The sequence below is a fragment of the Bufo gargarizans genome, chromosome 10, assembly GCF_014858855.1.
Source record: "Bufo gargarizans isolate SCDJY-AF-19 chromosome 10, ASM1485885v1, whole genome shotgun sequence".
NCBI classification, from domain to species: Eukaryota; Metazoa; Chordata; class Amphibia; order Anura; family Bufonidae; genus Bufo; species Bufo gargarizans.
Genome location: NC_058089.1, coordinates 83,550,416 through 83,568,550, shown reverse-complemented (window position 1 = coordinate 83,568,550; position 18,135 = coordinate 83,550,416). Strand labels below are relative to the sequence as shown.

Below are 18,135 nucleotides of genomic sequence, written 5' to 3'. Positions count from 1 at the left end.
CTCATGTCCAAGTTCAGTGTTTTATCCCCTTTCTCCGGTTACTTGATAGCCTGTTTGCTGCTCCTTTACCTTTTAACCCTGTGGATTACAATTAACTTTTACCCTGTGGATTACAAATTGACTTTTATCAGTTTCCAGAGGATTCTACAACTTAAAGCACTTCCAGGAAACAGGACTCAAGTTATTGTTGAGCCTATCCTCGTATTAAAATTTGCACTATTTTGCAAAAATGTTTTATTGCAACGTAAAAGTTTGCACCCAAAGAAAGGACTCAAACGTAATACCTGAGCTCTTTGTGATCTTATATTGTAACAATTTTGCACTATTGTACCTGTTTACAAATTATGCAACGTTCAAGATAACCTGCCCATTGTGTGTATTCTCCTTCTAGGTGCAGCAATGTGATTTTATGCACTGTTTCTAATGATTGCACTTAACCATTGCACTTAACAGAATTGTAGCAACTTACTTAAAGTGTACCTTTTTACAGCTCTTGTTCTCTTCCCCCTTATACGGACTGTCATCATAGGGACGTTGTATACTAATGGCCTACACCCGGTTAGGACCAAGTGGTAAGTCCAGGCAGATCCAGTTACTTCACAGGTACCCCTGCTGCTTCGGGAATCCTTAGACGCCCTAGGCTGCTCCTTCCCGCTTGTTTTATGTTCAGGATTGTTCCCATCCTGAGGTGTCTCACTTCCAGGAGCGCACGGGATTAAAGGCCCTCCTCCTGTGACTTGCCAGAAGACACAGAGACTATAAATACCTCCCCTTCTGAGCTTCTTTTGCCTAAGGTATGGTACCTCAAAGCTTAGAGGCCTACTTTAGCTTCCTCTTAGTCATCATAGTGATCGTGCTACAAGCCAAATTTCTTCAGGCTATGGTGCAGGGAAGGGAATACAGGATAAAGCCACCCTTCTATTTGCGGGCATTCCCTTACATAATGGTGGGATTACAGAGTAAAGACACCCCCATACAAAGTCAGTCAGTAAAGGTTTTGCTTTGTGAAGTGTTTAGGTTACCTGGTTATACCAAGAGAAGGAAACTGTGTGTTTGACACCTTACTGTAGCGGGCAGGAACCTCGAGAAAGCCGTTATATGTTTTGTCTATGTCTGTCATTATATGTAATTCACGCAGCACTTTGTATTTATTGGGTACCCAGAGCTGATTCCTCCACCCTCTTGGCATACGCCGAGGACGGCTTAACTTAAAGTAAGCGGGTATGTAACATCCCAGAGTATGTCACTAAACTATGTTTCCCCTGCTACAACATGTCAGGTGTATATGGGTATAGTCGTCTGGTGTAATCTAACATTGCATTCTCCATTATGTGCATTTTCTATGCCTGTTTCATAAATTTGCTGTAATTTTCATGCTCACCAGCAGGTTTCAGCAATATGTTTAGCAGTCCATAGCCAGTTTAGTATATCTAGCCTGGAATAGTCCATTCCAAGTTAGCCTCCCCAGTGTGAGCAGAAGTGGGATGTTCCCATGTCCTGTCTCATGAGGAGGAGAGGAAGTTTAGTTAGTGTACCAGCCACCCCTGCCACGGGCAGGCTGTGTTGGTAGGAGCTCCCAGAACCAGAGATCCCAACCCTGGATCCCGCCTCGGCTGAGGCGAGGATCCACCTTCCCAGCCTGAGTCATTTACCTCAGCTGGTGACAAGCAAGCAACAACCTCCAGAACTTCAGATCTCTAGGACGACATCATTCCCTGCGAGCAGTCCTGTGAGTACATATCCAGAGTCCAGGAGAAGCCAAATTCCTCCTCAGCTAGTCAGGCCCATTACTAAGCAGAATACAGACAGAGCAGAAGATAAATACCTGCCAGATTCACTAGGCATATGATAAGAAGCAGAATAGATATAAATTCCTGCCACATATTGCCAATACCTGCTGGGACCCAAGAGACTATTGCTGTAACTCGTATGGATATCTGTTGCTATTAAGTAAAGACAAGTTGGATTATATCTCCTGTCTGGATCTCAATTATTCCACCATTACTCCTACTGACCACACTCAATTTTATTGCAAGTGAGCCAGGATCCAGGAGTCCAGCCGTACCAAGGTAGGAGACACCGTTGACACTACCATATCTGCTACACAGAGATATTACCCCCCTCTGGCATTCCTCACCTGGTACGTGAGTTATAACATCTTAAAGGGCCTTGCTACAGTACCTGCGCAAGCTGCAATTGGCGTCATGAACTACTACACATATATACTGACCCACTGCATAGCTGACCCACTGTACCAGTGTCCTGCTCATTGCACATACTAGAAAAAAGACGCCTTATGTTATAATGAGTGCTCTTTCTCGGAATGAAGCCACATTTAACAGGATGTATAATCGACTCTATAACTTTTCTGAGTAACATAGTAACATAGTACATAAGTCCGAAAAAAGACATTTGTCCATCCAGTTCGGCCTGTCATCCTGCAAGTTGATCCAGAGGAAGGCAAAAAAGTGTAATAGATAATACCTTGGCGATAATTTTAATATCTGTATTAAGCAGAGATATTGGTCTGTATGCATCGACCTCCAACAGGTCTTTTCACTTTTTGCCTATTAACACAATAATAGCCTCCATCATAGATCTTGGGAAACCCACCTCCCGGGCTCCCCCAGGAGGGGAGCAGCACTTCCCAATACCTCCTATAGACCTCAAATGGTAACCCATCTGAAGCCAGAGAAGTATTACCTTGAATTGATTTCAAGGCACTCTGTAGCTCGATCACAGAGATCGAGCAGATCCAGAGCAGATCTCTGCTCATCAGCCTTGGAAATTTAATGTGATTTAAGTACTCTTCTATCTCCTGTTCAGTTCCTTACTTTCAGTTCTATACAAGCCTGCAAAATAACAATAAAAGGCGTCTCTGATTTCTTCCTGACTATGAAGAATATTACATTGTAATGACCTTATTGCAAGTGTAGAGGGGGGACTGCCCTGATTCTTAACAATGGCAGATAACAGCCTACCAAGCCTACCAGCCTAAAGGTGTTATAACCAGAAAAGAAAATCTTAAGTTGTGCTTTTTCATACATAAAATCACCATACTTTCGCTGAGCATTTATCATTTCTTCTCTCTTAGCATCTGTCTGATTTTCATAATATACTTGCTGTTTTCTATTTACCTCTTCTTTAAGCTCCTTTTCTCTTGACGCAAAATCCCTCCTCATGGATGCTATCTTTCTCATTAAGATTCCCCTGATAAAAGCTTTCATAGCATCCCAAACATAATACATTTTCGTAGAGCTATTATTGATATTCCAAATAGCAGAACTCTCCTCCTGGATAGATCGGTGTTCTACAATGAGACTCAGCCAATGCGGATTAACCCTCCAACAATTTACACTCCTCCTACTCCAGCCAAGATCGATTTCCAGCAACAAAGGACAGTAATCAGAGACCGCCCTTGGCTCATAACATATTTTAACCACACTGCCCGCGTGCCCATGGTTGATTAACGCCATGTCAATACGAGACATGGAACCACTTGTTCTACTACAAGAGAAGGCCTTGGTAGAGCCATTTCTAAACCTCCAAATATCAACAAAACCTGTTTCTTTGCAGAATTTTGCCAATGGAGAAGTAAATCTACAAGGTGCATTTCCCCCCCTACTACTGCTGATCCTATCCAGTTCTATATCCATTACAGAATTAAAATGGTTGCACAATTTTCTCTCTGTTCCATAACTATTAACAATTGACCCAGTATATACGGAGAGTATGGTGAAGGAATGTAGACGAATGGAAGGATACATTTTGTGCCATTTAATATCCCATAAAGAAAAATATATCTCCCTTCCCCGTCACTAGATATAGAAATGCACTTGAAGTTAACCCTTCTATGTATCAATATGGAAACACCCCTTGAATAACTAGTATACAGTAGACTGAATGGTAACAAGAACTCATCCAGTTCTTTTTAATACATTGAATGGTATCCTTAGTCAAATGTGTTTCCATTAGACCAACTGTACCTGGAAGATGTTTATGAATCAAATAAAAAATGGCATATCTTTTAACTTTATCCCCCATACCTCGTACATTCCACGATAATATCTTAACCGACATACTGTGTTAAAAAAAAAAAAAAAAAAAAAAAAAAAAACACCAGCTCCAGCAGTTCCAACTATATCCAGTAAGTTTTGCTTTTAGGACCCCCCTTTCCTCCTTTAGAAGCAAAATGTCTCGTTTCAAGTCTGAGGTAACAGCGTCTAGTTCTTGGAGTTTAGATCGTACTTTATTTAAGTCATGTCTAATAAGCGATATATCAGTTTTTACAGATCCTATTTGTGTTGTTAAATTCTCTAAAGCCTCATTAGATCTCTTAACATGGACGAGGATTTTGCCCAAGATATGCACATCTTGATTATTTATTTCTGACGGATTAGTGGAGATAGGTATCCCCAACTGACCCAATTCCTGGGCTTTTTCTTCAACAAGCTGGTCATGATTATTTTCTTTAGTACTGTCTCCCTGCATATTTCTAGAGGCCATCCTTGTTTTAGCCGGTGGTGATTTTACATATTTATCAATCTTGGATGATCCCCCTTCTGGTCTACTCCCTGAGCAGCATTTTGGAGAGGACAATTCACCAGATTTTCTACTGATTTTGGGGGCCATGATCTATTAGCAGGCTTACAAATATAACTGGGGGGGGGGGGGGGGGGGGAGGGGTGGTATTAATGTCCAAGATTATCCAGATATTAAAGCTTCAAGCTTCTGTATACACCATTCCAAAAATGCGAAGCTGCACAAAAAAAAAAAAAAACGCCCCACGCACATGAGGTTGGGGGGCCCAAGCTGAACAAGGATATCTTTGAACGTGGTAACAACTCTTTCCCCGCTTTAAATCAAATGCTCCAAGCCCATTCTAAATGTCCCCTTTCCTCCTTTCCGTTGGTTATACACCCCTCTAAGCCAGCTAGAGCACCTCCAGTTCTGCTGGATGTAGAGTCCACAGCTGGAAGCCTCTAAAGCCAGGAGTTCCCTGGACCAGTTTACAATCAGACTACAGAGAGAAGTTGCAGCATCTAGAGAAAGCTAGAGAGGAGTTTGCCTGCCACAGCAGAGAGGAGTTTGCCTGCCACAGTTAATGCTAACGCCTGCTAGAACCAAGACAAAGTCTGTAAACTGTTGGAGAAACTTTTATTCAAGTAAAGCTGTTATCAACTTCATTACAAGGTCTGGACTCAATTTAGTTCATCATCCCCTTCATCAACAACCCCCATTTTCATGGCTTTGGAGCCAACGCCTGGGGTCCCCCGTATACAGGTAGGAGCACCAGGACACGTGCACCAACATTAAGGGACATTATAGGCTACCCTACACCACTCTGGCATTCCTACATTTGGGTACCATCCACTATATCACTGAAAGGGGCTCTGTGCCCTTGTTGCTTCACTGCAAATGGATTCAAGAAAACAAGTACTTTTTCCTCTTAAAGGGCCCTGGGGGAGGCGCTGTTGCAATTTTGACATCACAAACAGGATTTACGTGTGTGTCCTTGTACCACAAAGCCTATAGAACAGGATACGAACAAGATAAATCTGTGTGCCCTTGGATAATACTGCCTATAGAATTGACGAAATACCCTTTCAAAATGACTTTACTGAATTTATTGCTGAGCAGTAGGTGCAAAACTGTGCTCGCCTGCATCTGAAGGGTTAATTAGCCATATTTAATGATGATGGCGCAGCTTCTTCTACCAGCCCAGAAGCGGGAAAATAGAGGAACACCTCCATTTGGAGCAGGAGAATCCAGCCCTGCCTACAGGGAGCGACATCTTAGTGCAGAGAGAGGAAGTGGAGACTCCACCCCTAAAGCTCCTTCTCCTTCACCAGTTGGTATTGCTTATCAAGGAAGCAACATGGCACATCCTCTGAAGCCAGACTGGAGCAATATGTGCTACGGCGATGAACTGCCGGAATCGCGCAGTACTGCGCCCAAGATAGCAGCGTCACAGGTAGTCCGGAGACCGAAGCCGTGGTCCGGAGCTTTCCCTGTGCTAGCTGGTGCGGCGGAGGTGGCAGGAGTTACCACTCCGCCACCCAGGAAGAGAGGCACCTTTCAAGGCCTCAACCCGATGGTGCCCAAGGAGGTGACAGTCCACGCTGCCAATATGTGGGAATACAAGCGAGCAATAGAGGACTAGGCCATACTTGTATGGGACCGACCGCAGCCTTGAGATCCTCTCCTGGAGTGGAGAACCGTGTCAGTAGTCTGGTTCTCAGTCCAATGAGGCAGTGGTTTCCTCATGGATGAGAAAACTGGATGGGAGCTCTTTGTGGGAAGGCACTCCGTGAAACGTTATTATCTGCCCCAGGCAAGGCACAGTCTTTAACAAGGGGATAGAGTGGAGTATACCCCTATGGAGTCCCTCCAGGGGCCCTTTGCCGTAGCTGTGATCCTCATGGAGAAAACCGTAGTACCCCTGACGGCACTGGAGACGGCAGAAGGACCCAACTGCTGTTGGGGGGGGTGCGATGTCTGCAGCGGTCGGCAGATGGTGTGCTACGCTTCCGAGAACGAAATCAACCAGAGCCACTCATTCCAGGATTGCCGGAGCCACCTGTTTGTCAAATGGGCTGTGTGTCCACCTCCACTTTTTACTACAGCCCAAAAGGTGTCTATCAACTACAGTGGAAAGTAGCAGCAGCAAGAGAGAGGGCTATCCAAGTTCCCTTACCACGTGAGCTGGAATATCTACCCGCTCCCATACAGCTGGAGGTGCTGGATTTACATTGCCTGGCAGGAGAGTCTGGATCCGTCAGACAGAAGGTTACGGCTGTCATGGAAAGTGTGACCACCCGGTCAGTGCCTAAATCTGCCAGTAGGTGTCAAAAAAAAAACCTAAAAAAACATTATTCACCTGTTATATCCCTGCCGATCCAGAGCCAATTCTTCTGGGTCCCCAGTCTTTCTTTGATTACATGCCAGCAACAGTCAAGTACCAAGCTTACTGTCATCACTGTTGCAGCCAGTGGTTGGTTGCAGTGGTCACATCACTGCACCATGGCTGGGATATAAACAAAGACCAACAGGGGTGAGCATGGGCGGTGAATCAGTGGGGGAATTAACATGTGAATAATGTGTCTTTTGTTTTTCTTTTTATAATATATCCTGTTGCCATTTTTATACCACCATCTACAGTTTCATGCTGAACATGGGCTACTTAAATATTGCCCAGTGTTGCAATTGTACGCTACAACTACATTTCATGGTCTGTAATCTGAATTGGTGGAGATTATGTTATGTTACAGGTGACTTTGATCAGGGCCAGAAAAAGTGCAGAATTCTCAATTTGGCATCCACACTTGCAATACATTATTCCTTATGCCTCATTCACACATCAGTGTTTGGTCAGTGATTTCCATCAGTGATTGTGAGCCAAAACCAGGTGCGGCTCTAAACACAGAACAGATGCAGATCTTTTCATTATACCTTATGTCTGTGGAGGCTCCAATCCTGGTTATGGCTCACAATCACTGATGGAAATCACTGACCAAAACACTGACGTGTGAACGAGGCATTAGGCTGAGTTCACATTAGTGTTCAGCCTTTCTGTTCTCCTGTTCTGTTATAGGAGCAGAAGACTGGAAGGGACGGATTCTGCACATAACGGAGCCTACGGACCCCATAGACTATAATGGGGTCTGTTGGGTTTCTGCTCAGAGGAAGATTTTTGAATCAGAGACAAAAGTCTTGCATGCACTACTTTTGTCTCTGCTTCAAAAATCTTCTTCTGAGCGATAGGGCTAAAACGATTACTCGATTGAATCGAGTAATTCGACACAAAAAAATAGTTGATGCAAATTTTTTGCATCGAGGATTCGTTTGTGTCATGTGACCACAAAGCAGGAGTGAACCGCTTGCCGGCCCGCCGGCTCGCACTGCACTATCCTCCTGACACATCATCAGGAGACATAGTGCACGTATGCGTGCACTATGACCTGACGCTGCGTGACGTCAGGACGACAGTGCAGCGCGTGGAGAAGAAGACAGAGGAGTTGTGGAGCGGCGCCCCTACAGGAGAGGTAAGTATTAAAGGGTTGCTGGAGACTAGGAGCGGAGATGGTGGCACTGGGGGAGCTGAGGGCACGCTGGCATCTGAGGAGATGATGGCACAGAGGACTGATGGCATTGGGGACTGATGGCACAGAGGACTGATGGCACATAGAGTTGATGGCACAGAGGATTGATGACATGGGGGGGTGATGGCACTAGGGGAAGCTGATGGCACTGGGGGATGCTGATGGCACTGGGGGACTGATGGCACAGAGGCCTGATGGCACGGGGGGAGCTGATGGCACTGGAGGACTGGCACAGAAGATTGATGGCATGGGGGGTGATGGAACTGGGGGGAGCTAAAGGCACTGGGGGACTGATCGCACAGAGGACTGATGGTATGGGGGGAGCTTATGGCACTAGGGGGTGATGGCACTGGGGGGAGCTGATGGCACTAAGGGGGGGCTGATGGCATGAGGCAGCTGATGGCACTGGGGGACTGATGGCACGGAGAACTGATGACATAGGGAGCTGATGGCTCAGAGGATTGGTGGCACAAAGGACTGATGGCACTGGGGGTCTGATAATGGCACTGGGGTTCTGATGACATTTTATAAAGGAAAACGTTCTTTTGCATTAGTTTTTTCTTATTAGAGTACTCGATTCATTGTTGGATTAATCAATAGATTACTTGATTACTAACAAACTATAGCTGCAGCAGCGAAAACCTAATGGACCCCATTATAGTCTATGGGGCCAGTAGGCTCCGTTTGGCTCAGTTATGTGCAGAATCCTTCCTTTCCGCTCTCCTGCTCCTATAATGGAGGAGAAAAGAAAGCCAGAACGCTGATGTGAACTTAGCCTTACAGATCAAGTTGTAGGATCTCTTTGCTTTCCGAAGGTCTTTGCCTTAATTAAAACTATCCTATCATTTTGTGTTTACAGTTCCTGTGCAAAAGTATGTGTCTCTGTGGTTACAGGCTGCAATCAAACCCTGTTTAATCAAGTGGTGGATTGGCACAGAGTACGGTAATTGCAACTGCTTATCCTATTGAAGTGAATGGACGAGCAGTTGTAATTACAGTACGGCTCCTCTGCAAGCGATACGACGCACAGGTAATTTTGAAGCGTAAGCAGTACTCGCAAGAGCGTCATTACCTATCCTGAGGATAGGCCATCAATATTGTAGTGCTGCACAAACCCTCTAATTTCAGTGTGGAAGAAAACCAGATTACCTGGAGGAAATCCACACACAAAAGTAATACATAAACCATGCAGGTTTTACCATTGCTCAGATTTGAACCCAGGACCCTGACACTGCAAGGCAATAGTGCACCACTGTGGCCCTATTCTGCAAACCCAAAAATGAATATATACCACACCCTCTAAACAAATATCGACCGTACAGTGGCGTCTGTCACCCATAGACTCCAATATAAAAAATAAAAAAAACTTATTTTACATGGGGACATGGGGAGTATCTGGACCTGGTAGTCACTAACTTTAGATCCTCAGATGATGACCATTACAAATATGCAGAATCCTATTAATTTTAAATTGCAGGTAGGCTCTACATAGACTCCTGAGGCTAGAAACATACTGGGACCAATGACAGCGCAGAGATTGTTCCAAAACAGCAAAAGGCATTGTTCTGCAGCCATCGTGTGTACATGTAACTTTCCTGTAGTTGTCAGAAACCAAAATATGAAAAAGAGCTGAAAAGTCCTTGCGTGGTCTTCATGACAACAGTGAAGCTGACAAAACCTGGGACTGGTTGTCATCTAAATCTCTCAATAGTGCAGCCTTAGGCTTTATATGTCTGCGAGATATTAAATATTGGTTGTCACTTTCTTATTTTCTTCTGGTAGGTCAGCTTTAAAGTTAAAGGAGGTGTCCAGTTTAAAAAGAAAACAGGACAACTCAGGGGATCGACCTGTAGTATAAAATAGTGGGCAGAACTATTTCTTGTCTAACTGCGTGTGGACATCATTTGGCGCAAATATGGCCACAATTGTCAAACCAGAAACTTATTTTATTCATACCTCTATAAAACAACACGTTTTGGAACATGGATACTCCTTTTATTAAGTCTCAGCAGCATCAATCCTTTTTTCCCCTCTCAGGACTACAGAGGTTACAGTTGTGAGAGGTAAAAAAGGGAGCGTGTAGTCACTAGTGAAGCTGCTGAGACTTGAAAAAGGAGTATCCACACTCCGAAACACGTAGCTTTATACAGGTATGAATTAAAGAAGTTTCTGGTTTGACAATTGCGGCCATGGCTGCATCAAGTGATGTCCACACAAAGGTAGACAAGAAATTGTTCTGCCCATTTTTCTTCCCCTTGCTGTTCTCCCCTGGAAGGTTGTCCCCCTAATACTGAGAGGACCCTTAGAAGATAGGCTGCATCAACCACTCTTTATTGAAGGCTCTCCATTGGTGTTGTGTCTAATCTAGCAGAACACAATAAGTTGAGCATAATCAGTATCGCTGTAATTTTAATATTTTATGCCTGAATATACTTACGCTATGAGCAGCTCCCTTTGTCTGTTCTGCCGCCTGGTGCTGTAATAAAGAGATGATTACTTACCTGACCTGTCCTGTCTTGGCAGAGCTCTGTTTTTCTGGCTGCAGTGGTGACATCATGTCTACCACGCATGACTGCTACAGCCAATTACTGGCCTTTAGAGGTACAGTGACGAGGCCATTGATTGGCTTCAGAGGTCATGTGTTGTGGACATGATATCACCACTAGTGTTGATCGCGAATATTCTAATTGTAAATTTTTATCGCGAATATTGGCACTTCAAGAATTCGCGAATATCTAGAATATAGTGCTATATCTTCGTAATCGCGAATATTCTTGCTTGTGGGCCAATGAGAAGGCTGCACTATCTTTGACTTTAGGAGTAGTGTTGATCGCGAATTTTCGTATAGCGAATTTTTATCGCGAATTTTCCAATGTCGATTTTCGCAATCAAGAAAATAATGACTGGAGATCATGAATTCTCGAATTCGCGAATATATGACGAATATTCTGCCAAATATTAGCGAAATATTGCGAATTAGAATATTGCCCCTGCCTCTCATCACTGATCACTACTGCTGGTGCCGGAAAACAGAGCCATGGCAGGAGAACCAGAGTGGTGGCACTGGATCTATTCTTTATTACACCTGAGCTGTCCAGGGCTACATGTTGACTTTGACCATGACCTGCAATTTGCCATCACACTGCTGGATTTTTTGTGCTACCTGCAAGTTGTATTGTGATCCCATTCTCTTTTATTATTTTGTGAGGCTGCAGTGCTACACAGCGATCTTTGGTCGCTCAACAATAGCTAAAGTGGCCAGATGTCCCGTTTTAGGCCCGGCTGGACAGCCCGGTTTTCAGGCTTCCTGTTCTCCGTCTGGCGCAGTGCCTGGACGGACACAGGGATGTCCACCCTTTCAGTAGCTTTGTGCTGTGTGAGCGTGAGCTGCAGCAACTGACTGAGGCTTCTCTCACCCCCAGCCAGTCACTAGTGCCGCAGATATGGCTCACTGTGGCTGACTAAGAGAAGAGAAGCACCCCGGCTGCCCCCAGCTCATCTCCCTGGCTTCACGGATTCGAGGGTGTGGCTTCACGAGGTGGCCGTGGCTTCAGGCATGGCCGGTGAGGTCCCGCTTTCTTAGGTGAAGCTAGTGGCCACCCTAACACTAGCTACGGTAAAAGTCACCATGTACCCGCAACCTAAAGATTTTTAACAGCAAACAATTCTTCCTTGTGAGCAAAAATTGGGTTTTTAACAGAAACATTGTAAACAGTGCAATGCATGACTGATCCAATCCTAGATAACGACTGACCATCTCGACAACAAAATAAATGTTTCCAAAGCTCTGTGAACACGCTGCACCAGAAAATGCCTACTTATGGTGACATGCATAGAATGCTATATATTGCACCAGACAGCAGAAGCTGGAAATAAGATGATCAATGATGTTTACCAGCTTATAACATTATTTATGGAAAAATGTGAAACATGGACATTTTAACCTCAACCTTCATAAATTCAATAATAAATGTATTCAGATTTCATTAAGTGTTACATACATCAATCTGGGCATGAGTTTGTATCTGTCTATTCTACTAAAACCCTATCAAATGGCGTCCAGAAGTCTGCTCACTGCAAGCGATATGCAGAGTAGTGACAGCATATAAATATTACTGTGCCATCCACATAGAATGCACGTCAGTGACTCACCTTAATAAACAGAGCTCCCTTGGAGGCCAGCGCATCTATTCCTCTCCCGTTGGGATAACAGTGATAGGTAGCATCCAGTATGGGGTAGCGGCTAGCAAACATGAGCCCACTGTTCAGACACTTAAATCCGCAGCAGCCGTGACAACTGTAGGCCCCCACGTCATACAGAATATACTCAAAATAATAGTGTAACTGTTCTTTCAACTTCTCTGCAGCCCGTTTGTCGAATACTTCCTGAAGGCAGAGGAAGTCCAGGTTGGCTGGGAAGAAGGCAGAGATTTCATGGTCAAGGATATCGTCCGTATGCTTTTTTTTGCGGGCTGCAGCTTTTTTAATGATTGACGCCTTGTACAGAAGTTTGTTATTTATGCTGCTTTGGTCAGTAGCTCCATCTACCACTCTGCCCTTGACTAGGGATTCACGGGAAGTGGTGCAGCTGTCCAGACTTCCACCATCCCCTTCCCTGTGCTTATGGTTAGAGGTTGGGCTTTTTTGAAAGTCTGGTTCTGTTTCAGCCAAGCAGGCCACATTGACATGTCCACCCATAGGATCAGGATCCGTGTCGCATATGTTACCACTGTCCTCACCACCGATTCGAATAATACATGCATCTTCCCCTTCACCCATATCCCCACCATTCTTCCCATCCCTTCCCTCTTCAGCACTGTTCTCCCCAGAATTTTCTACTTTGTATTCCATGGATGTAGTTCTCTTCATACCCATGTTGACTGCTCGGTGGGTGACATCTGTTCCCTGTGGGGAAACTAGACTGCTAAAGCTTGCAGCACTGATAGATGTGTTGGTTGGAGAGTCTATATAAATCTTGATCTGAGGCCTGCTAGCGCCATTGCGTATTCTCCTCCCAATTTCTTTGGCCCGTGCCTGAGAATTGAAGAGGTTATTAAACCTGGCCAGTGAGTCCGGCAGCAGGCACACATTGGCAGAACCAAAGCAAAAGCTCTTAGCGCTGCTTGTGGCTCTCCATTCCGTTAGCAGCTTTTCTCCACTGGCCCTGGCCTTGTCTTGTAGACGAGAGTAGATATAGGGTCTACGAACAGCTTGGATAGGTGACCATACCAGGAATCCAATAAAAGCAAAGGGGAGAGAGGAGACGAGCAAGGCCAGGTATATTGGGGTAGTGATGATAATACAAAGTGCCTGGAAGTAACAGGGATCATCAGACCGCTGACGTTTCTCATAGGTGGTTGGCAGGAAAGAGGCTAGGAGACGGTCTCCAAGCCAGAAGCAAGGAAAAATTAGTGCCCAAGACAGGGAGTTGAGGAATGACAGGAAGCTACTGGGGAAGGGGGTAGTGTGCAAAACCATCTCAGCTCAGTGGTGTCCTCTTCATGAGAGCTTCTGCATGATGTCACTCTTGTTGAATTAAATGGATGAAGGGAGAAGCAGGCAGGATCCACCCCAAGTCCCTCTCCAAAATGGAGTAATATGCACTTCTGTCAAATATCACCTTGACATGTCAAAATAACTAAAGATATGTCTAGGGCAAGGATGTTTTTGTAACCAGAAGTGTGTCATTGCTTGATTGAGGCCTTCATATCTGTGCAAGGTATTCTGGGGTAAGAGGAAGAGAAAAAAAAATGTTTATTTTAAATGGAAATTTGCATTTTTCAAAAAATTGACATTTGAAAAATGACAAAACAATGACTGGTTCATTTTGGTATGTATATTAACATAAATATCTATTATAATAATAGTGTTTATTCCAAACACAGACAGATTTATAAAAACTCTTAAAAAGTACAAAGTGCTGCTAATTATCATTTGAGGACTTGAACCATGATACATTCCATCCCCCACTCAATCCCCCTCCATCCTTTCAAGCGAATGGAATAATGTATGGCCAGTGATACACCAATTAATATACGGTATACAAAATAATACAAGATATTATAGTAGAAATAATAATCAACTTGTAACTAAAGAAAATAACATTCTTGCCACAAATACCATACAATAGAGAGATTGGATATAATACTGTCGGTATATACTGTAGGAAAGAGGGTACTAGGTTCTGGTACTGGGTTTAAACTGAATTTCATATTTTCATTAATAAATTATAATCCCAACAGGAGTTTATTACAGAGAGTATAAAATTCTGTTTAAAGAAAGTTATTTCTGGGTCTATGGAATGATATTATAATCGAGGACAGCGATGGGGGCTAACTTCAGCCCTAGTTTTGCTAATTTGTATATGGAAGAGTAGGAGGGAAGTGTAATTTGCTGAAAATCTCCTGTGATACAACAAATATATCAATGATTATTTCATCTTTTGGAAGAAGACAAAAAAAGAAATTTGATATATTCGTTGCTTGCATTCATCAAAATGAATACCAACTAAAATTCATCCATAAAGTTGGGGAACAAAAAAAATACATGTTTTAGATTTGCAGCTGTCGCCATAGACTGAAAACATCCTGAAAAAAAGGCAACTGAAAAGGATAAACAAAAGTTGCAGTGATGAAAAGATTTTTTTGAAAACAGTAATGATTTAGTGGCTCCCTTCATTACTTCCTATTCAATGGATTCAAAATGAAATACAAAGAATTGTGGAAAAGAATTGGCTTTTTGAAATTATGGATAATGTAAGACTGACTGAAGTAGCTCTTTAAATAAAAAGAGGTAAGCTATTCTTTTTTGGGTACCAATAATGGGTTCAAACATAAAATTTAGCAATATATAACCTGTTATACTAAGGGGGAGTTATTTATGAGTGAAGTGGGCTAATGTATGTGGGGGGTTAATAGGGTGAAAATTAAAAAAAGGGATACAGAATGAGCATAAAAATATTAAGAATAGTGTCTCTATGAACAATTAAATAACTAGGATCCTATTAGTATAAACATTTGGGGGACACAGATTATCATGCGGTTGTGGCAGGGAGGAGGATGTCAGCAAAAAGTTGTACCAGAGAGAGTTTTTTATTTTATTTTTTTATCTGAAAACAAAACCCCATACTGATTTAAACATAGACTTTTAAAATTGAAGAGTTTAAGGTAAAGTTTGGGGTCACTTTTGTCGTAATATCACATTATATTGAATCTGGTTATAATATAACTTCTGTACTATTGTTCACTTATTTGTTTTAAAGAGGCCCTGGCAGCATGATCAACCCCATTATACCAGGCATACTGCCTGGTAGGGCTCATCATGCTGATTAAAACTATACTTTTTTTTGTATGCTAAATAGCTACGGAGATAGCTGTGTTTTTATCCATATGCAAATGAGTAAGTAGGAGCACCAAGAGGCGGAACTGAATCCTTGGAGCACTGCTTTCTAACACCCCGACAGTCCCCCTCCCCTTGATTGATAGAGCTAAGCATCAGCATGCTTAGGGAAGAACAGTGTCCTAGCATGTACATATCATACACTGCTTACTGTAGCATTACCACATTGATATATACTTAGAAAGCTAATATACACATTACTGCTATATTCACAGGCACAATATATCATTATAAAGACACCAGTAATATGTGTTTTTGAGCATAGAAAAACAGTCTTTACGATGTGGTAATGCTATAGCTTAGTAGTAAGTGCTCAGTCATACATGTAGTGATCCCAGGTTTGAATCTTGGGGAAAACTTTTATATTTTTTTTTCTTCAGATATTTTTTTTCTCCCTCATTTAACCCGTAATAAAAGTCTATATCCATATCATATTGAGAATAATGTTTTGTTTTTTATAAATCTTAGAAAGCTATTACATATTGCTAGTTTATTTATAATCATATATTGTGTCTGTGAATAAACCAGTAACATGTTTTAGGTTTCTAGACAAGGGTCTGATAACAACGATGATGCCTTGCACTGATGGGGAAGAGCTGACTGGTCTGGTTATGTCACGTTTTTAGAAGACTAAGCTATAAAAATGTGTCAAGATATTTAGGTTTACATTCCAGATCTATGGCAATGCTAGACATAGTAATATAAATTCAGAATTGAGGCTTGCTGTTTATAGTATGTGTTTTGGGGATGTGTAATTTAAATATGAGAAACCTACCAGTTTTAGAAGCTTTAGGGCTGAAATACACCAACAGATTATTTCACAGATTTTCTGACCAATGATTGGTTAGATGGCCAATTATGCACACAGATCTTTTGTAATACACACCAACTATTGGTATGTTTGGAAAGATATTGGTCAGATAATCTATTGGTATAATACCGTCCTAAGACTGTATATAGGTGGAATACTGGTATTTTGGATTGTGAGATGCAAATTATCTGCCTAAAGGTACAAATGAAGGAACCAACGTTGGACTGGGGTCCCTTGGGTCCACCTGAGGAAATTAATGTTGGTGTCCAACCCCTATATCATTGATAAAGTCTAATTGATTCAAAACCTAAGACAGAGACCCAAGTGCAATGGTTTTATTGTGTGTAAGGAACTATGGGGGACAGTTATCAAAATAGATGTTTTCTTAGCTGGTCTTGATTCCCCCTCCGCCTCCGGAGGATGCTCCAAATTTATGTAGAAGCGCTTGCCTTTCATAGATTTGGCACATCCTCCCTCTAGCCATGCAACAGTCTAAAATAAGATTTATGTCTTTATTCATGCCAGAAAACTAGTGTGAATAAAGATATATATGGCAAACCTGCTGCGACACCCCCTCCCTACCCTCGCCATGCCCCCTTTTCTTGCCACTTCTGAAAGTGGTGTGACGAGGAAAAAGGAACAGATTTTGGCACAAATATGGTGGGCAACAAAATCTGCATTTTTTAGGCACTATTGTGGTGTAAATAACATACTGTAAAAACTGCCCCTCTATATTTTTTAATCGACCTTGATTACAATAAATATGTGTGGTCTACACTATGGTGCTTATTGTATTCCTTTAGCTAGTATTGGTACCAGCCCTACAAAGAGGAGTATGTGAAGCCAATCCAGCTAAGTATATGATTCATTTTCCCTACAAGTGTGAATTCTTCGCGACAATGACCATTGATTTCAGCTTCATACTACTTGAGTGGGGTTAGAGCCACGAGAGGGTGTTTTGTATTGAATTTCGTCTATGAACTGATTCTTTTTGTCCTAGTTGGTACCCCCGCTTGTTTAAATACAGGCTGTGCATTAGCTGTGCTTTCTAGCCCTATATAACACAATTCAAGGTATTTGAAGGGGTTCTCTCAGCATCATTTTAACTATGATTTATTTGTTCTACCCATAATGAGGGGACAAAAGGTATATTTCTCCCTCCCAGGCAAGCATCTACTGCTACTGCAATGAGCTGCAGTGAATACTGCCTGTGGTTGAACATTAATGAAATGTATGATTGACATGGACAGGACCTCTCTGTATAAGGTGAAGTTACAGTGCCTGGCTAAATACAAAGCAAATTATGTATATACTCATGAACCGGTGAAACTGAAATTCAACACGTCCTGTCCTTATCCCCCACAACATTATCTGTTGGGGGAGAGTCAGAAGCTTCCTATACACATAAGATTGTTGGCCAACTTCGCCAAAAACAGCCCATAGCTTTTATCAGTAGAGTCAATATAAAATAACAGGGGTCCAGGTGCTCATGTCCGAGTACTTAGGCAATTTTTGTGCTCTGCTCTTTATTGGAGGGACTATTCAGAAAGTGTGCATGTTAACTTATACTAACTTATTACATTTCATGCATGATAATATATGTTGTATAGAAATCTGTATTATAGCACTGTTATTATCTATGCATAAAATTGCATATGATAAATGTTTTCTAATGTGGAATTCATCATAGATGTGCAGCGAGCCCAGGAGAGGTGAGGAGTGATAGTATCAAGAGTGTTGGTTGTAGTTGATACTCACTCTGACGCTCTCCTGGGCCGTACAGTGATGAGAAGGGCACACCTTTCTTCCCTTTGGGGCATATCT

General features: G+C 42.7%; 1 protein-coding gene across 1 annotated transcript in view; it reads right to left on the bottom strand.

Annotated features, from left to right (window-relative positions):
• The window catches only part of SMPD3 (sphingomyelin phosphodiesterase 3), a 63,536-nt gene extending 49,926 nt beyond the window's left edge, over positions 1-13,610 (bottom strand). Inside the window, exon 1 of the mRNA XM_044270933.1 lies at positions 12,255-13,610. Within this exon, the coding sequence (XP_044126868.1) occupies positions 12,255-13,580 (1,326 nt within the window). The 5' untranslated portion in view covers positions 13,581-13,610. The remainder of the gene's footprint in view (positions 1-12,254) is intronic.
• Between the last annotated feature and the right edge of the window lie 4,525 nt (positions 13,611-18,135).